This window comes from Solanum pennellii, chromosome 8 (genome assembly GCF_001406875.1).
Source record: "Solanum pennellii chromosome 8, SPENNV200".
Lineage (NCBI taxonomy): Eukaryota > Viridiplantae > Streptophyta > Magnoliopsida > Solanales > Solanaceae > Solanum > Solanum pennellii.
Window position 1 is genome coordinate 67873433 of NC_028644.1, and position 21667 is coordinate 67895099.

General features: G+C 37.2%; 2 protein-coding genes and 3 pseudogenes across 2 annotated transcripts; all 5 read left to right on the plus strand.

Annotated features, from left to right (window-relative positions):
- Positions 1–929: 929 nt before the first annotated feature.
- Positions 930–3244, plus strand: LOC107027339 (annotated as a pseudogene).
- Positions 3245–5383: 2139 nt separating this feature from the next.
- LOC107027024 lies at positions 5384–7594 on the plus strand (annotated as a pseudogene).
- A 1647-nt stretch (positions 7595–9241) lies between these two features.
- On the plus strand, positions 9242–11774 carry LOC107027023 (subtilisin-like protease SBT1.7). Its single transcript, XM_015228179.1, has one exon. It carries the CDS (start codon positions 9257–9259, stop codon positions 11495–11497), a length of 2241 nt encoding a protein of 746 aa, XP_015083665.1. The 5' UTR covers positions 9242–9256; the 3' UTR covers positions 11498–11774.
- Positions 11775–14957: 3183 nt separating this feature from the next.
- On the plus strand, positions 14958–18125 carry LOC114078324 (annotated as a pseudogene).
- A 1085-nt stretch (positions 18126–19210) lies between these two features.
- LOC107027025 (subtilisin-like protease SBT1.7) lies at positions 19211–21667 on the plus strand. Its single transcript, XM_027918924.1, has one exon. It carries the CDS (start codon positions 19268–19270, stop codon positions 21536–21538), a length of 2271 nt encoding a protein of 756 aa, XP_027774725.1. The 5' UTR covers positions 19211–19267; the 3' UTR covers positions 21539–21667.

Genomic DNA, 21667 nt, shown 5'->3' on the forward strand with positions numbered 1-21667 from the left:
TTTCGAATAGTTCAGGTTGACAAGCATAAATTTAGTTCAAAGATTCCACGATCTTTAGTTAAGGAGGCACCACGCATATTTTTATCTCATTAAAACAAAAGGTCAACTTTAAGTGGTAATGATTTGATTTTTTCAATATATATTGACAAGGCTCAAAAATTATAAAACTTAGAAGTTATCTTTTTTATTATAGAAGTACTTAACATCAGACCTGTTGGGATTTTTTAAACTTTATTGTAATTCCCTTTCACTATCTCAGCGTTAGTTAAGAGGGAATATATAGGGAAATGTAAATTTATTTTTCAAATTTGGGGGAAAAGCTAATTGACATTATTGTTTGAGTTATATAGTACTTTCTTTTTAATTTAATTATATTTGTGGTGTATAAGTTAACTTGTCGCACCTCCACTAATTTTACAGGAGACTATGTCAAAATCCGATTGTGGCATCTGTAGTTTACTTAACTACCCTTATTTTATAAACATCTCTTAAAAATTGAACACTATTAAGAAAATGGAGTATACAGGTATAGTTCAAAAAGTCATACTAATTTTTGTGTGGAATCCCTAACATCACTTACTTTGGGACGGAGTGAGTACTCGGGAGATGAACAAGACGCCTCATGTATTAGATAAGGCGTGTTCAAGTTGACTCGAACATTACTTAAGTATATTGTAGATTGATGACTTCATCTATATGATGTTGCTATTCCAACTTCATTAGCAAATAGAAGTTAAGTATAATAAATTTGTTTTGGCGAATAGATGACCAATTCACTTTCTATTTTCTATTCAATCCAAAGATGACTATTTCACTTTTCTAAAACTAACTTCTGACTTGCAAATTAAAAAATAACTTCCAATGTGTATATATAGCCTCAATCAAAATTCAAAAAGCACACACCAAATAATATCTCTTTCTTTAGTACTATGATGCCCCAATACAGTTCAATTCTTACTATATTTGGGCTGATTTGTGTGCTCTTTTTATTTTCCACTAATGCAACTGAACAGAACAATTCACAAATCTATATTGTTCATTGTGAGTTCCCTTCTGGGGAAAGGAGTGCCAAATACCAAGATTTAGAAAGCTGGTATCTTTCTTTCTTGCCTACAACAACCTCTGATAGTTCTCGTGAGGCACCACGTTTGATATATTCCTATCGAAATGTCCTAACAGGTTTTGCAGCTAAGTTATCACAAGAAGATATAAAGGAAATGGAAAAAATGGAAGGATTTGTTTCTGCGCGCCCCCAGCGGCTACTTAAATTACACACCACACATAGTGTCGATTTCTTGGGGTTGCAACAGAACATGGGGTTCTGGAAAGACTCGAATTATGGGAAAGGTGTGATTATTGGAGTTATTGACTCGGGAATTTTCCCAGATCACCCCTCATTTAGCGATGTCGGGATGCCACCTATCCCTGCTAAATGGAATGGAGTTTGTGAGTCCGATTTCGCGACCAAGTGTAACAACAAGCTCATTGGAGCGAGGTCTTACCAACTTGCTAATGGTTCCCCAATAGATAATGATGGACATGGTACACACACAGCAGGCACAACTGCAGGAGCCTTTGTGGAAGGTGCTAATGTATATGGCAATGCTAATGGCACTGCTGTTGGTGTTGCCCCTCTTGCCCACATAGCCATATATAAGGTGTGTAATTCTAATAGTTGTTCTGACAGTGATATTTTAGCTGCCATGGATTCAGCTATAGATGATGGAGTAGATATTCTTTCAATGTCCCTTGGTGGAAGTCCAGTTCCTTTCTATGAAGACAGTATTGCTTTCGGGGCCTACGCTGCAACAGAAAGAGGGATTCTTGTAAGTTGCTCTGCTGGAAATAGTGGTCCATCCTACATCACAGCATCAAACACAGCCCCTTGGATTCTTACGGTAGGCGCTAGCACTATTGATAGAAAGATAAAAGCCACTGTTACACTTGGAAATACGGAGGAATTTGAAGGGGAATCTGCTTATCGTCCACAGATTTCCGACTCTACATACTTCACTCTATATGATGCTGCAAAAAGTATAGGTGATCCATCTGAAACCCCTTATTGCAAACCAGGGTCACTAACTGACCCTGCAATAAAAGGAAAGATAGCCATATGTCAGGCAGGTGTCGCTTCAAATATTGAAAAAGGACAAGCTGTGAAGGATGCTGGAGGTGTTGGCATGATTGTCATCAACCCATCACAATATGGTGTCACTAAATCAGCTGATGCTCATGTTCTTCCAGCATTGGTTGTTTCAGCTGCAGATGGAAGCAAAATTCTTGATTATACCAACTCAGTATCGAACCCTATTGCTACAATCACAATCCAAGGAACAGTAATTGGAGATAAAAATGCTCCCGTAGTTGCTGCATTTCTTCTCGCGGACCAAGTAAACCTAATCCTGGGATCTTGAAACCTGACATAATTGGTCCTGGTGTTAATATCCTTGCTGCTTGGCCTACCTCCGCGGATGACAACAAAAAAACCAAATCCACATTCAATATTATATCAGGCACCTCGATGTCTTGCCCTCACCTTAGTGGCGTAGCAGCTCTGCTGAAGAGCACACATCCTGATTGGTCTCCTGCTGCTATTAAGTCTGCAATCATGACAACCGCTTACACTTTAAACCTTGCCAGTAAACCGATACTAGATGAAAGGTTACTTCCTGCAGACATCTTTGCGATTGGTGCAGGACACGTTAATCCATCAAGTGCAAATGATCCAGGACTAGTTTATGATACCCCCTCCGAGGACTATTTTCCGTATTTATGTGGTTTGGGATACACAAATGCACAGGTAAGTAGCCTGTTACGACGCACAGTGAAGTGCTTGGAAGTGAATAGTATCCCTGAAGCACAATTAAACTATCCTTCTTTTTCCATATATGGACTTGGATCAACTCCTCAGACATATACAAGAACTGTGACCAACGTTGGTGATGCTACATCATCTTACAAAGTGGAGATAGCTTCACTTATAGGAGTTGCCGTAGAAGTTGTACCCACAGAGCTAAATTTCTCCGAGTTGAACCAGAAGTTAACATACCAAGTGACATTTTCCAAGACAACCAGCAGTTCAGAAGTTGTGGTTGTTGAGGGATTCTTGAAATGGACTTCTACTAGGCACTCTGTGAGAAGTCCAATTGCAGTTGTGCTGGTCTAGTGAAAAAATTGGCTTGCTTTTACTGTATGCTTTATGTTACTATTTCATTATTGAATAAAGTGTCTCGCTGTTTGTTCACAGCTGATAGTAGAATAAAAAGCATATCCTCTTTGATAGAAGTCAGTTTTTCGTTCATCGTTTCTCTTACTTTTTATATGTTCCATTTTTTTTTAAAGAAAAGAGTTCAAAAAATGTATGTTATCTCCAATCATATATGCTGTTTACAAAGCTAGCATAAGAGTAGAGAACACCTTATAGCATTCGTACGAAAAATAGCTATCGTCACGAACTTACAAATTCTATTGATAAAGCTCCAAGATAATGTCTTGAAATTTCAGTTGTAAATTTAGAACATTATAATAGTGTGATATGACATAATTTGAATATTCTCAGGGGACACTAAAATTATTAAGTATTGATTATATTAATGAAAAAGAATGATGCATTAGCGATTTTAAAAATAATTTGAAAGTGTCTTCATCTTGATCATCCTATTTTGAAGAGGTCTGCTGTAAGGTCTCTTTCTCATGCTTAGTAAATTTATAGTTGCAGATGAGGCTATTAAAATTTATAATACAAATATAGTCAAAATTGCACCTGAATTCTGTGAAATAGTCTATTTATATCCTCTATTACATTTTGAGAAAGACCACAAATATCCTCAAGAGCTAACAACCCAAATTTTTGGTGATGTGGCAAACCACGTGGAATTAACCTCTCCACCTAAGCATTGACAACTAAGATTCACTACAACAAACTGCACCTTTAGCAGCGACTTTTGGTTTTCGCATAATCACTGAAAACCTTTAGTTGCGATATTTTAGAACTTTGTGGCGACTCTTGTTGCCACGAAAGATCCAATTTCTCGTAGTAAATGCTAGTTGGCAACGCTTAGGTGGAAGGATTTGTTAGGACCGGAAATAAGCAGGTGTATATGCGGAAGCTAGCAAAGCAAACCTCAAAAGACCACGAGTAAGAAGACAACGAGAAATATATCAAAAGACACAAAGACTTAACGTGGTTCGTTCAATCGACCTACGTCCACAAAGGAGATGAGCAATCCACTATAAATATGAGAGTACAAAATACAGAGAGAAACAACCTCAACCAATTCACTCGGAATACATGGAGGTTCACACAAGTGATAACGTATCAAGCTTGTGACCCATAAATTCTCCCCCTAACCAAAACTCTCAAATCCCTTAAGACTACATTGTGAATGCTGATTAAGTAGAAGGAACATTCCTCTATTTATAGAGTCCTTAACCTTTTCCTACAAGAAAAGGATTAGTCAATTCAAAACCTTTTCCTAAAAGGAAAACCTATTTATGGTAAGAAATTTAGGACAAATAAAACCTAACAGGATTAGTCTCATATCACTAAAAATTTGGATTGTTAACTCTTGATGGTATTTGTGGTCTCTTGGGATAATAACGGAGAAATTTTGATCCAAAAATATAACAGAGCGTATAAGTAGTCTATCTCGCATAATTCAGGCCGACAAGCATGAAACTAGTTCAAGGATTCAACGGTATGGAGTTAAGGAGACACCACATGCACATGTTTTTTTTTCTCATTATAAAACAAAAGGTCAAATTAAGTGTTAATGCTTGATTTTGTCAATATTGACAAAGCTCAAAACGTATAATCTTAGAAATTGGCATATTTTATTACAGAAGTAATTAACAATATCAGTCCAGTTGGGATTCTTTAAACTTTATTGTAATTCCCTTTCACTATGTCAGCATTAGTTTACTAAACTACCCTTATTTTATAAACGTCTCTTGAAAATTGAACACTACTAAAAAGCTGGAGTATAAACTATTTTTGTGTTGAATTCCTAAGATAACACCTATTTTGGGACGGAGGTAGTACTTGCGAGGTGAACCAGTCACCTGAATTAAGGTGTGTACAAGTTGACTAGACATTACTCAAGTATATTGTAGATTGATGACTTCATATATATGATACTTATATGCCAACTTCATTAGCAAATAGAAGTTAAGTAGATTAAAATCATTTTAGCGTATGGATGACCAATTCACTTTCTATTGTCTATTAAATCCAAGAATCTCCACATATGGCTATTTCACATTTCTAAAACTGGCTTCTGACTTGCAAATAAAAAAATATACTTCCAATAAGTATATATTCCCTCAATCAAAATTCAAAAAACACTTACCAAATAACAGCTCTTTCACTTGTACTAAAGTTATCATGGCTCAGTACAATTCAATTCTTATTATAATTGGGCTGATTTATGTGTTTTTTCCATTTACCACTAATGCAGCTGAACAGAACAATTCACAAATCTATATTGTTCATTGTGAGTTCCCTGATGGGGAAATGGCAACCAAAGAAAGCTGGTATCTTTCTTTCTTGCCTGCAACAACCTCGCATAGTTCTCGTGAGGCACCACGTTTGATATATTCCTATCGAAATGTCCTAACAGGTTTTGCAGCTAAGTTATCACCTGACGATATAAAGGAAATGGAGAAATGGAAGGATTTGTTTCTGCACGCCCCGAGGAGCTACTTAATTTACACACCACACATAGTGTCAATTTCATGGGGCTGTATCATAACATGGGGTTCTGGAATGACTCGAATTATGGGAAAGGTGTGATTATTGGAGTTATTGACGGCGGAATTTTCCCCGACCACCCTTCGTTTAATGATGATGGGATGCCACCTCCCCCTGCTAAATGGAAGGGTGGGTGTGAATTTAATGTCACAAAGTGTAACAACAAGCTCATTGGAGCCAGGGTCTTCCTGAACTCGGGGATTGATCCATGAGATGAAGATGGTCATGGTACACATACTGCTAGCACGGCTGCTGGACGTTTCGTGTCAGGTGCCAACATTTTTGGCAATGCTAATGGCACTGCCACGGGAGTTGCACCTCTTGCTCATGTTGCTGTTTACAAAGCGTGCTCTGCTAACTTTTGTTCCGGGAGCGACATTTTGGCTGCAATGGATATGGCTATTGAAGATGGTGTGGATATTCTTTCGGTTTCCCTTGGTAGTCTATCTAATGCTTTCTATAGAAAAAGCATTGGATTGGTGCATTTAGTGCTATGAAAAAGGGAATCTTTGTCAGCTGTTCTGTAGGAAATTCAGGACCATACAGTTTTTCAATGTCTAATGAAGCGCCCTGGATTCTTACAGTTGGTGCAAGCACTATCGACAGGAAAATAAAGGCCACTGTTATGCTTGGTAACAATCAAGAATTCGAGGGAGAATCAGCTTTGCGACCTAATGACTTTCCTCCCACGCTATCGCCTCTTGCCTATCCTGGAAGCAATGCTAGTGATTCTGATGCTAAATAATTGTACCCCTGCTTCCCTGAACAACACAATTGTCATGGGAAAGATTGTGTTGTACGAGTCTGGTAAAATATCGCAAGCTGATAAAGGAGAAGCAGTGAAGGCAGCTGGTGCTGCTGCCATGATTTTTATGAACCGAGAAGCCAATGCTAACACAACATTGGCCTAGGCGTATGTCCTTCCAACGACACATGTTGGTTATTCTGATGGTATAAAAATCAAAGAATACATAGACTTAACACCAACCCCAACAGCCACAATAGTGTTCAAGGGAACTATAATAAGAGATGATCGTGCTCTAGTGGTTGCTTCATTTTCTTCCAGAGGTCCTAGTTATGCAAGCCCTGGAATTCTAAAACCAGACATTATTGGTCCTGGCGATAACATTCTAGCAGCTTGGCATATTTCCTTGGAGAACAATACAAACACCAACTCGAGATTCAACATGATCTCAGGCACCTCAATGTCTTGTCCTCACCTCAGTGGCGTTGCAGCACTACTAAAAAGTGTTCACCCCGATTGGTCTCCAGCTGCAATTATGACAACAGCCGATGTCTTAAACCTCGGATCTAACTTAATCGAGGATGAAACATACCTTCCGGCCAATGTTTTCGCCACTGGTGCAGGCCATGTTAATCCGTCAAAAGCAAATGATCCAGGTCTGATATATGAAGTAGACCAACCGTTTACTTACCTTATTTATGTGGTCTAAATTACATAGACACAGAAGTTGGATTCTTTTTTCCGGGAAAAGTTAATTGTTCAGAGGTTACTAGCATCTCAGATGGTCAACTAAATTATCCATAGTTTTCGATCCAAGTCAGAGTCAACTCAGCAGCTCAAGTATATTCAAGAACTGTGATGAATGTTGGACAAGCCAACTCAACATACAGAGTTGAAATTGGTTCACCGCCGAGTCTTGATGTGAAAGTTGAACCAACTACACTTGTTTTTTCAGAGGTGAAACAAGCATTAGCTATCAAGTGACATTTACACCTCTGGATACCATACAGAACAGTACTTTTAATCAGGGATCTCTCAGATGGATTTCTGAAAAACACATTGTTAGGAGTCCAATTGCTGTTCGATTTTTCCTTTTCTGAAAAATAATTGAAGGATCTGATCTCAGTGACACACTCATTGAGATTTTTCTTTTGCAATAAAATCATGTTCAATATACATTTCTATTAAATATACAAAGTACCATCCCCACCACATAGTACACTTAAAAAGTACCTTCTTTTTTTATATTACGAACACAAGAAAAAGCAATATATGTACAACACTAAATCGTTAACACATATTTTTACATGTTAGACACTTCTTTTTCCCTCATGTTAAATAATTTGTGCAATATAGAAGGTAACACAACCATGCCCTTTTTAAATATGTTCTTTAGTATGGAGCTCAGCGTGAAGCCCTGCAAAAGGCTGCACACCTTCAACTTGTAGAGTGTTTCAAAGAAAAAAATTAGTTTAAAGAGAAAAATCGAATAATTTGCCTGATTCAATTTGGTGACAAAACCAATAATTTTAGTAAATTAATTTAATAATGTAATACATAGCTCATGATCACATTGAACATTTCAAAATTCCAGAGAATATTTCCAAATAAGTTAAATATGGAAGTAAATTCATTTTGATATCCTTATCTTGAAGTGGTCATCAAGTGTAAGGTTACTTTTTCATGATTAGTACCTTTATAGTTTACTTTTAGTAGATTAATATTTTTAGAAAAAAAGCATGTTATCTGGTGAAGATGAGGTTATGACTTTTCAAGAATATAAATAATGAACACTAGATAGATATATTGTCATCAAAATGCGAATCCAAAATTTAAACTAAATGAAATTTGATCTTTAGAACTCTTAACATTGAATTCATCAAACTTTAAAATTATGATTTAAAATCTAATGTGCTACTAAGACTGCATCCACTGGTGTTGTCATGCTTGGTTTTTTCTTGGAAATGTACTTAGTTTAGTATGAAAATAAATCAAACATGAAACTAATTCAAAATAAAATGTCAAATTAAGTGGTAATGCTTGATTTATTCAATATTGACAAATCTCAAAACTTATAAAACTTTGGAAGTTAGAATATTTGTATTATAGAAGAAATTAACAATAGGCCTATTTGGAGGGAGGTGTACGCTTTCAACATTAATATAATTCTCTGTCATAATCTCACCATTAGTCAAGAGGGATGCTTGTTTTATTAATTTTCTTCCGCCTTCATTGAGATTTAAACCTGAAACCCCGTGATTCTCTCTATACACTTTATTGACTATTACTTGTTTTCAGAACTCAAGTTTAGGTATATTTTGGTTCCAAGTAAATGGCCTAATGATCTAGCCATCGGAGTAACCATCTGGAGATTTCAGGTTAAGAATTCAGCTACGACACTGGTTGTGTGAATCTGTCTGCTCCAGCCTTTATGAGAACGGTTACTTTCGTAACATATACTTGGGAGTTGAACAAGTCGCCTCATGTAAGGTGCGTCCAAGTTGCCTGGAACATTACCTAAAAAGTATATTTTAGAGTATTGACTTCATCTATATGATGTTGCTCTGCCAAGTTCATTTTCACAGAGGATGTTAAATAGAATAAAATCGTCTTAGCGTGTATCTTCAGGCATGACTATTTCACATTTCTAAAGTAGCTTCTGACTTGCAAATAAAATAGTATACTTCCAGTAAGTATATATACCCTCAATCAAAACTGAGAAATAATCACCAAATACCAGTTGTTTCACTAGTACTTAAGTTATGGTGGCTCAATACAGGTCAATTCTCTCTATAATTGGGCTGATTTGTGTGCTATTTCCATTTACCACTAATGCAACAGAACAGAACAATTCACAAATCTATATTGTTCATTGTGAGTTCCCTGATGGGAAAAGATCTACCAATAATCAAGATTTGGAAAGCTATTATCTTTCTTTCTTGCCTGCAACAACCTCAGATAGTTCTCGTGAAGCACCACGATTGATATATTCCTATCGAAATGTTATAACAGGTTTTGCAGCTAAGTTATCACTAGAAGATTTAAAGGAAATGGAGAAAATGGAAGGATTTGTCTCTGCACGCCCCGAGGGGCTACTTGATTTACACACCACACATAGTGTAAATTTCATGGGGTTGAACCAGAACATGGGGTTCTGGAATGACTCGAATTATGGGAAAGGTGTGATCATTGGAGTTATTGACACGGGAATTTTCCCGGACCACCCTTCGTTTAGCGATGATGGGATGCCACCTCCCCCTGCTAAATGGAAGGGTATATGTCAGTTTAATACCACTAAGTGTAACAACAAGCTCATTGGTGCGAGGTACTTCAGCTACACGGGGAATGATCCATGGGACGAAAATGGACATGGTACACATACTTCTAGCACAGCAGCTGGACGTTTCGTTCCAGGTGCTAACATTTTAGGCAATGCTAATGGCACAGCTATGGGTGTTGCACCTCTCGCTCATGTTGCCATTTACAAAACGTGCTCTGCTATTGGTTGTTTTGGGAGCGATATTTTGGCAGCAATGGATATGGCTATTGAAGATGGTGTCGATGTACTTTCAATTTCCCTTGGTAGTCGATCTAGACAATTCTATGAAGATGTCATTGCACTTGGTGCATTTAGTGCTATAGAAAGGGGAATCTTTGTCAGCTGTTCTGCTGGAAATTCAGGACCATACACTTTTTCAGTATCTAATGATGCGCCCTGGATTCTCACAGTTGGTGCAAGCACTATCGACAGGAAAATAAAGGCCACTGCTGTGCTTGGAAACAATCAAGAATTCGACGGAGAATCAGCCTTTCAACCTAGTGACTTTCCTTCAACACTGTTGCCTCTTATCTATCCTGGAAGCAATGATAGTGACATTCTTGCTCAGTATTGTTACCCTAGTTCGCTGAACAACACAAATGTCATGGGAAAGATTGTGTTGTGTGAGGTTGGTATAACAAGAGTAGTTGATAAAGGAATAGCAGTGAAGGCAGCTGGTGGTGCTGCCATGATTATTATGAATCCAAAATCCTGGGCTAACACAACATTAGCTGTAGCCCATGTCCTACCCGCGACACACGTTACCTATGCTGATGGTCTAAAAATCCAAGCATACATAAACTCAACAACAACCCCCACTGCAACAATTGCATTCAAGGGAACTACAATCGGAGATAATCGTGCTCCAGTGGTTGCTGGATTTTCTTCCAGGGGTCCAAGTTATGCAAGTCCTAGAATTCTGAAACCGGACATTATTGGTCCTGGTGTTAACATTTTAGCAGCTTGGCCTGTTTCCTTGGAGAACAACACAAATACCAACTCGACATTCAACATGATCTCAGGCACCTCCATGTCTTGTCCTCACCTCAGTGGAGTTGCAGCACTACTAAAAAATGTTCACCCTGATTGGTCGCCAGCTGCGATTAAGTCAGCAATTATGACAACAGCTAATGTCTTTAACCTCGGATCCAACTTAATCGAGGATGAAACGTACCTTCCAGCAGATGTCTTTGCGACAGGTGCAGGCCACGTTAATCCATCAAAAGCAAATGATCCTGGCCTGATATATGATATAGAGCCATCCGATTACATACCTTATTTATGTGGTTTGAATTATACAAACAGACAAGTTACTGTCATTGCGCAGCGCAAAATTAATTGTTCAGAGATTACGAGCATCTTAGAAGGTCAACTAAATTATCCATCATTTGCAATTCAAGTCAGAAGCAACTCAGGAGCTCAAGTTTATTCAAGAACTGTGACAAATGTAGGAAAAGCCAACTCAACATACCGAGTTGATATTGATTCACCGCGAGGCATTGATGTGAAAGTTGAACCAACTACACTTGTTTTTTCGGAAGTGAAACAAAAATTGAGCTATCAAGTGACATTTACACCTTTTTCTAGACCAAGTACCATATATACTCAGGGATCCCTCAGATGGATTTCTGAAAACCATATAGTTCGGAGCCCCATTGCTGTTGGGTTTTCCGATTTATTTTGAAGAAACAAATGAAGGAGCTGATCCCAGTGATACACTGATCAAGATTTTTCATTTGCAATAAAACCATCTTCAAGATGTTAACTTTGGTTTATCTGTTCCACCCCACCTTGTCAGCCTCACCCTCCAAAGACCACACTTGTGATACACTGAGTATGTTATTGTTGTTGTTTGCAATAAAAATAAATATTATGTTTATCTTTTTCGCTATAACTGGGCAGATCTATGTGCTCTTTACATTAACCACTAATGCATCTGAACAGAACAATTCACAAACCTATATTGTTCGTTGTGAGTTTACTGATGAGCAAATGCCAACCAGATATCGTGATTTCAACACTTCTTTCTCCCTTAAGTTCAATAACTTGTGCAATATAGAAATGCTCAGCATGAAGCCTGCAAATGGCTGCACCTGCAAATTGTAGTGTGTTTCAAAGAAGAAAATTAATTTAAAGTGAAAAATTGAATAATTTGGTGACAACACCATAATTTTAGTAAAACAACATTTTGAACTACTAAAACTGTTGAACAATGTAATACATAACTCATAATCACTTTGAACAGTTCAAAATTCAAGAGAATATTCCCAACAAGTATCTGTCTTTAGGGATCTGAATAAAGTTTACAAGTTATTGTAGTTAGTAAGGTATAGATTTGTAGCTAGTAAAAAAAAATTATTAAGCATAGTAGATTTAAAAATAATAAGGAAGTATATTCATCTTAATTTCCATTAAACTTTTGAAATTATGATTTAAAATCTAGAGTGTGTTTGGTATGAAGGAAAACTGGAAAATGTTTTCCAATTTTCTCATGTTTGGTTGGAGCAAAATTTTTTGAAAATGTTTTCCAAATCAACTCATTTTCCTCAAAATTAAGGAAAATGACTTCCCTTCAAAAATTAAGGAAAACATTTTTCAAAGCTCTCCACCAATTTCAAATTACATTTTTTTTTTGGAAAAAACATCAATTTTAAAAAAAATATTTTCAATTTCATAAATTATTTTGTATTCTAGTAAAAATAAAAGATGTTCCTCAAAAATATTTTTCATTCATAAATCAAACACTAAAAATCATTTCCGGAAAATATTTTCTACTCACCAACCAAACATGAGAAAATAAATCCAAAATCTAATTGTTTTCCAGGAAAACATTTTCTAGGAAAACATTTTCCTTCATACCAAACACACCCCTAATGTGCTACTAAGACTGCATCCACTGGTGTTGTCATGCTTGATTTTTTCTTGGAAATGTACTCAGTTTAGTATGAAATAAAACAAACATGAAACTAATTCAAAACAAAATGTCAAATTTAACTGGTAATGCTTGATTTTGTCAATGTTGACAAATCTCAAAACTTATAAAACCTGGAAGCTAGCATATTTGCATTATAGAAGTAATTAACAATAGGCCTATTTGGAGGGTGGTGCGCGCTTGCAACATTATTATAATTCTCTTTCATAATCTCACCATTAGTCAAGAGTGATGCTTGTTTCATTAATTTTCTTCCGCCTTCATTGAGATTTCAGGTACCTCAGTGTCTTGTCCCCATCTGAGTGGCTTTGCAGCGCTACTAATAAGTGTTCACCTGGATTGGTCTCCAGCTGCAATTAAGTCAGCAATTATGACAACAGCCGATGTCATAAACCTCAAATCCAACTTAATCGAGGATGAAACGTACCTTCCAGCCGATGTCTTTGCCACAGGTGCAGGCCATGTTAATCCATCAAAAGCAAATGATCCCAGCCTGATATATGATATAGAGCCATCCGATTACATACCTTATTTATGTGGTTTGAATTATACAAACAGACAGTTACTGTCATTGTGCAGCGCAGAGTTAATTGTTCGGAGATTACGAGCATCTTAGAAGGTCAACTAAATTATCCATCATTTTCAACTCAAGTCATAAGCAACTCAGGAGCTCAAGTTTATTCAAGAACTGTAACAAATGTAGGACAAGCCAACTCAACATACCGAGTTGACATTGATCCCCCGTGAGGCCTTGATGTGAAAGTTGAACCAACTAGACTTGTTTTTTTCTGAGGTGAAACAAAACTTGAGCTATCAAGTGACATTTACACCTTTTGCTACACCAAGTACCATATATACTCAGGGATCTCTCAGATGGATTTCTGAAGATCATATTGTTAGGAGCCCAATTGCTGTTCGGTTTTCCAATTATTTGTGAAGAAACAAATGAAGGAGCTGACCTCAGTGACATACTGATCAAGAATTTTCATTTGCAATAAAACCATCTTCACGATGTTAACTTTGTTTAGTCATGTCTTCACATTGTAAATATATCCTCTTCTTCATCTGTTCCACCCTCCTCAGATCGCACTTGTGAGATTACACTAAGTATGTTGTTATTAGCTATAAAAACAAATATTGTGTTGTCTTTTTTTCGTTATAAATAATAATTGGGCTGATTTGTGTTCTCTTTCCATTAACCACTAATGAATCTGAACAGAAGAATTCACAAATCAATATTGTTCATTGTGAGTTTCCTGATGGGGAAATTTGTGCAATATAGAAGGTAACACAGCCATGACATATTTGGTTATATTTTAAGTATGAGCTCAGCCATGACATTTTTGGCTATATTCTTTAGTATGAGCTCAGCCATGACATTTTTGGTATAGAAATCATTATAGATAGTAAGGTATAGATTAGTAGATTAAAAAGGTGGCTATGACTTTTTGAGAATATAATGATGTACACTAGATAGATGATAGTGTCACCAAAACGCGAATCTAAAATTTTTTAAGTCCAAACAAAATGTCAAATTAAGTGGTAATGATGCTTGATTTTGTCAATATTGACAAAACTAAAAATTCATAGAACTAACTAACATCGAACCTATTTGGAGGGAGGTGCACGCTCGCAACAAATCTCACCATTAGTTAAGATGGATCCTTGTGTTATTAATTTTCTTCTGCCTTCACCGAGATTCAAACCTGAAACCTCGTGGTTCTCTGTCATTTTATTGATGATTACTTGTTTTCAACTCTCAAATTTAGGTATACTTATAGACTTATTTTGGTTCCAAAGGAAATGCCCTATTGATCGGAGTAACCATCTGAAGATTTCAGGTTAAAAATTCAGCTACGTCACAAGGTGTGTGGATCTGCCTGCTCCAACTTATATGAGCATGATTACATTGGTAACATGTACTTGTGAGGTGAACAACTCACCTCATATATTAGTTAAGGCGCGTCCAAGTTGACTCAAACATTACTTAAAAAGTATATTGTAGATTAATGACTTTATTTATATGATGTTGATATGCCAAGTTCATTGTCACAGAGAAGTTAAATAGAATAAAATTGTTTTTTGTGTGCATCTCCCCAGGCATGAGTATATTAAATATCTTCTGACTTGCAAATAAAAAATTATACTTCCAGTAAGTATATATACCCTCAATGAAAATTCCAAAACACTCACCAAATAACAGTTCTTTCACTAGCACTAAAGTTATAATGGCTCAATACAGGTCAATTCTTACTATAATTGGGCTGATTTGTGTGTTTTTCCATTTACCACTAATGCAACAGAACAGGACAATTCACAAATCCATATTGTTCATTGTCAGTTCCCTGGTGGGGAAAGGACTACCAGAAATCAAGATTTAGAAAGCTATTATCTTTCTTTCTTGCCTGCAACAACCTCAGATAATTCTCGTGAAGCACCGCGATTGATATATTCCTATCGAAATGTTCTAACGGGATATGCAGCTAAGTTATTGTTGGATTTTAAAAAAGGTGTGAATGGAAAATGAAGAGTTGCGACTTTTATGAAGAGTTGTGACTTTTATGAAATGTTGCGACTTTGATGAAAAGTTGTGACTTTTATGAAAAGTTGCAATTTTTATGAAAAGTTGTGACTTTTATGGAAAGTTGTGACTTTTATGAAAGGTGACGACCATTCTGAAAGATTGTGACTTTTTCAAAGGTTTGTGACCTTTCCGTTAAGGCACAATAAGAACCTTTTCGCACCACCCTTTGTTTTCTATAAATTGAGGGATTTCCTCTCATTTTAATATAGAATTCATTGACTTCTTCTTCAACTACTAAATCTAGTATTCTAAGTGTACTTTACTGCCATTGAGTGGTTCGCTGACACCGGAGTTTTTGGTATCTATACTCTGGTGATTGAGATCATTTTACCCTGGGAGGTCATATTCCAAATCAAACCTTGGATACTAGAGGGGAGTAATTTCCTTAAGGGGACACTGTGAATTCAGTGGACTTGATCTTTTTCCTATTAAAAATTTTCCAGATTCTGGTACGTGTTTTACAAACTTTAGATTTGTGAATTAATTTCAGTTCTTCTCTTCTTTTGTTCTTCACTGGTTCATTAAACTTGGTAACTTCGTGTTTCTGCATAGTTTGTTGGAATCAGTAAGATTCTTTAGACACATATTAACAACAATTCTTCTTTAAGAAAAATATTTCGTATGTTTTTTTAAAATCTGTTTCTGATTCTAGTTTCGCTACTAGTTCTAATTTTCTAGTTGTGAAAATGTTCTTAAACTTTGTTTTCTTACAAAGATGTTCAAAGTTTTGTTCTAAGTATGTTTGGAATACAAGTTGAACAACAGTTATCACCAGAGGATTTACATGAAATGGAGAAAATGGAAGGATTTGTCTCTGCACGCCCCGAGGGGCTACTTGATTTGTACACCACACATAGTGTGAATTTCATGGGGTTGAACCAGAACATGGGATTCTGGAATGACTCGAATTATGGGAAAGGTGTGATCATTGGGGTTATTGACACGGGAATTTTCCCGGACCACCCTTCGTTTAGCGACGATGGGATGCCACCTCCCCCTGCTAAATGGAAGGGTATATGTCAATTTAATACCTCAAAGTGTAACAACAAGCTCATTGGCACGAGATACTTCCACTACACGGATAATGATCCATGGGATGAAGCTGGACATGGTACACATACTGCTAGCACGGCTGCTGGACGTTTCGTTCCAGGTGCTAACATTTTTGGCAATGCTAATGGCACAGCTGTGGGTGTTGCACCTCTTGCCCATGTTGCCATTTACAAAACGTGTTCTGCTTTTGGTTGTTTTGGGAGTGATGTTTTGGCAGCAATGGATATGGCTATTGTAGATGGTGTCGATGTTCTTTCAATTTCCTTTGGTTTTCAATTTAATGATTTCTATGAAGACAACATTGCACTTGGTGATTTTAGTGCTATGGAAAAGGGAATCTTTGTCAGCTGTGCTGCTGGAAATTCAGGGCCCTCCAGTTTTTCAACGTCTAATGATGCGCCCTGGATTCTCACAGTTGGTGCAAGCACTATCGATAGGAGAATCAAGTCCACTGCGGTGCTTGGAAACAATCAAAAATTTGACGGGGAATCAGCCTTTCAACCTAGTGACTTTCCTTCAACACTATTGCCTCTTATCTATCCTGGAAAGAATACTAGTGACATTCTTGCTCAATATTGTTAATCCTAGTTCGCTGCACAACACGAATCTCATGGGAAAGATTGTGTTGTGTGTGGCTGGTATAACAGCAGGAGTTGATAAAGGAATAGCAGTGAAGGCAGCTGGTGGTGCTGCCATGATTATTATGAATCCAGAATCCTGGGCTAACACAACATTAGCTGAAGCACATGTCCTACCCGTGACACACGTTACCTATGCTGATGGTCTAAAAATCCAAGAGTACATAAACTCAACAACAACCCCCACTGCAACAATCGCGTTCAAGGGAACTAAAATAGGAGATAATCGTGCTCCAGTGGTTGCTGGATTTTCTTCCAGGGGTCCGAGTTATGCAAGTCCTAGAATTCTGAAACCGGATATTATTGGTCCTGGTGTAAATATTTTAGCAGCTTGGCCTTTTTCCTTGGAGAACAACACAAATACCAACTCGACATTCAACATGATTGCAGGCACATCAATGTCTTGTCCTCACCTCACTGGCGTTGCAGCACTACTTAAAAGTGTTCACTCCGATTGGTCTCCAGCTGCAATTAAGTCGGCAATTATGACAACAGCTGATGTCTTTAACCTCGGATCCAAATTAATTGAGGATGAAACATACCTTCCAGCCGATGTCTTTGCCACAGGTGCAGGCCACGTTAATCCATCAAAAGCAAATGATCCTGGCCTGGTATATGATATTGAGCCATCTGATTACATACCTTATTTATGTGGTTTGAATTACACAAACAGACAAGTTACTGTCATTGTGCAGCGCAAAGTTAATTGTTCAGAGGTTACGAGCATCTTAGAAGGTCAACTAAATTATCCATCATTCGCAATTCAAGTCCGAAGCAACTCAGAAGCTCAAGTTTATTCAAGAACTGTGACAAATGTAGGAAAAGCCAACTCAACATACCGAGTTGATATTGATTCACCGCGAGGCCTTGATGTGAAAGTTGAACCAACTACACTTGTTTTTTCAGAGGTAAAACAAAAATTGAGCTATCAAGTGACATTTACACCTTTTTCTAGACCAAGTACCATATATACTCAGGGATCTCTCAGATGGATTTCTGAAAACCATATAGTTCGGAGCCCCATTGCTGTTGGGTTTTCCGATTTATTTTGAAGAAACAAATGAAGGAGCTGATCTCATTGACACTACAACAAAAACGACTTTTAGCGGCATTAAATATTGACATTAATAAAGAGTGCTAAAGCCTTTACCGGCATTAGTTAAGTGCCGCTAGAACCTATGTCGCTAAAGGCTTTAGGGACATATACAAAGAGTGACAAATGCCGCTAAAAATACATATTTAGCAGCAATTAAGAATTAATTGCCGCTAATGATCATTTTTGTTGTAGTGTAATACACTGATCAAGATTTTTCATTTGCAATAAAACCATCTACAAGATGTTAAACATTGGTTTATCATTGTAAATGTATCTTCTTCTTCCATTGCACCCCGCCTTGTCATCCTCACCCTCATCAGACCGCACTTGTGAGACTATACTGAGTATGTTATTATTGTTGTTTGCAATAAAAACAAATATTATGTTGTCATTTTAAGTGGTAAAATGCTTGATTTTGTCAATATTGACAAATCTCAAAACTTATAAACTAAGAAAGCATATTATGCAAGTAATTGACATCAGGCCCCTATTGGGATTCTCCAAATCTATATTTTAAAAAATTATTTGGAGGAGGTGCAAGCTTATAACATTATTATTATTTTAGTTCACTTTCATCATCTCTCCATTGATTAAGAGAGATAATATTGTGGTGTTCATATAGATTTTATATTTAATTATGTATTTCGATACAGTATTTGATATTTCAATATTTGTAAATAAATACCGAATATCAAATTTTTTTAAAAAATAATGCACATCATAAATACATATTTTCAACTCAAGCAGTTACCTGATAAAGTTATCTGGTATATTACTTTAGGTGTGCCCAAGTTGGCTCGAACAGAAAAAGTATATCGTACACCGACTTCTCCGTGTCGATATGCTGTTGGTATGTCAATTTCATTATCAAAGAGAAATTAAAAATATAATCATATTGTGTTTAGCGTGTTGATGACCAAATCAATTTTTATTTTTTTAAATATAATCCAAGAATCTCCAGGCATGACTATTTCACAATATCTACAATTGCTTCTGACTAGCAAATAAAAATATATACTTCAACAATGACTATATATATATATTTTATACCCTCAATCAAAATTATAAAATTCTTGAGACAAATATATCATTTTTCTAAGTTCATACCTCTATGAAGGATATAATCCAAAATTATATTTCTTAAAGTTTTCATGGCTCAATTTAGTTCAATTGTCACTATAATTGGGCTTATTTGTGTTTTCTTTTTATGCACCAGTAATGCAACTGAACATCCTATTTATCGAAGGCCTAAAGAAGATCAAGAACAGAGAAATTCAGAAGTTTATATTGTTCATTGTGAGTTTCCAGAGGGCGAAAGGGGTACCAGATATCAAGATTTAGATAGCTGGTATCTTTCTTTCTTGCCTGCAACAACCTCAGATAGTTCTCGTGAGGCGCCACGTTTGATATATTCCTATCGAAATGTTCTAACAGGTTTTGCAGTTAAGTTGTCCCCGGATGACTTAAAGGAAATGGAGAAAATGGAAGGATTTATCTCAGCACGCCCCGAGAGGTTACTTGATTTATACACCACACATAGTGTTGATTTCTTGGGGTTGCACCAGAATACGGGGCTCTGGAATGACTCGAATTATGGGAAAGGTGTGATTATTGGAGTTATTGACACGGGGATTTTCCCGGATCACCCTTCGTTTAATGATGATGAGATGCCACCTCCCCCTGCTAAATGGAAGGGTAAGTGTGAATTTAATGTCACAAAGTGTAACAACAAGCTCATTGGTGCGAGGTACTTCCAGTCCTCGGGGAATGAAACATCATGGGACGAGATGGGGCATGGTACACATACTGCTAGCACGGCTGCTGGACGTTTTGTGCCAGGTGCTAACATTTTTGGTAATGCCAATGGCACAGCCGTGGGCGTTGCACCTCTTGCTCATATTGCCATGTACAAGGTGTGTTCTGGTCTCACTTGCTCTGAGAGCCATGTTTTGGCTGCAATGGATATGGCTATTGATGATGGAGTCGACGTGCTTTCTCTTTCCCTTGGAACATTAACTAACAATTTCTATGAAGACAACGTTGCACTCGGAGCATTTAGTGCTATGCAAAAGGGAATCTTTGTCAGCTGTGCTGCTGGAAATTCAGGGCCGTCCAGTTTTTCAACGTTTAATGAAGCACCCTGGATTTTAACTGTTGGTGCAAGCACGATCGATAGGAAAATCAAGGCCACTGCTGTGCTTGGAAACAATCAAGAATTTGAGGGAGAATCAGCCTTTCAACCTAGTGACTTTCCTCCAACACTGTTGCCTCTTATCTATCCTGGAAGCAATGTTAGTAACTTTAATGCTAAATATTGTACCCCTGATTCGTTGAATAACACAAATGTCATGGGAAAGATTGTGTTGTGTGAGGTTGGTATAACGACACGAGCTAATAAAGGAATAGCAGTTGAGGCAGCTGGTGGTGCTGGCATGATTCTTATGAATCCAGAAGACATGGCTAACACAACATCGGCCGAGGTACATGTCCTTCCGGTCACACACGTTAGCTATGCAGCTGGTGTAAAAATCAAAGAGTATATGAACTCAACATTGATCCCTACTGCAACAATAGTATTCAAGGGAACTATAATCGGTGATGATCGTGCTCCAGTGGTTGCTGGATTTTCTTCCAGGGGTCCAAATTTTGCAAGTCCTGGAATTCTAAAGCCGGACATTATTGGTCCTGGTGTTAATATCCTAGCAGCTTGGCATATTTCCTTGGAAAACAAAACAAATACCAACTCGAGATTCAACATGATCTCAGGCACGTCAATGTCATGTCCTCACCTCAGTGGCGTTGCAGCATTACTAAAAAGTGTTCACCCCGATTGGTCTCCAGCTGCAATTAAGTCAGCAATTATGACAACAGCCGATGATTTAAACCTCAGATCCAACTTAATCGAGGATGAGACGTACCTTCCAGCTGATGTCTTTGCCACGGGTGCAGGCCACGTTAATCCATCAAAAGCAAATGATCCCGGCCTGATATATGACATAGAACCATCCGATTACTTATCTTATCTATGTGGTTTAAATTACACAGACAGACAAGTCGGGATCTTTCTGCAACGCAAAGCTAACTGTTCAGAGATTACTAGCATCTTAGAAGGTCAACTAAATTATCCATCATTTTCGATCCTTGTCAGAGTCAACTCAACAGCTCAAGTATATTCAAGAACTGTGACAAACGTAGGACAAGCCTACTCAACATACAGAGTTGAAATTGGTTCACCGCCGGGCATTAATGTGAAAATTGAACCAACTACACTTGTTTTTTCAGAGGTGAAACAAAAACTGAGCTATCAAGTGACATTTACACCTTTGGCTACTTCACCAAACACCACTTTTAGTCAGGGATCTTTCAGATGGATTTCTGAAAAACACATTGTTAGAAGCCAAATCGCTGTTCGATTTTTATGAAGAAGCTGATCTCAGTGAGACACTGATCAAGATTTTTCATTAGCAATAAAACTATGTTCTACATAAATGTATCCTCTTATCTTTCTTATTTCATTTGCAATAAAATCAAATACTATTATGTTGTCTTTT

What these genes read in the sequence shown, in the direction of transcription:
- LOC107027023 (XM_015228179.1), top strand. Translation starts at nt 9,257, where the DNA reads ATGGTGGCTCAATACAGGTCAATTCTCTCTATAATTGGGCTGATTTGT.
- LOC107027025 (XM_027918924.1), top strand. Translation starts at nt 19,268, where the DNA reads ATGGCTCAATTTAGTTCAATTGTCACTATAATTGGGCTTATTTGTGTT.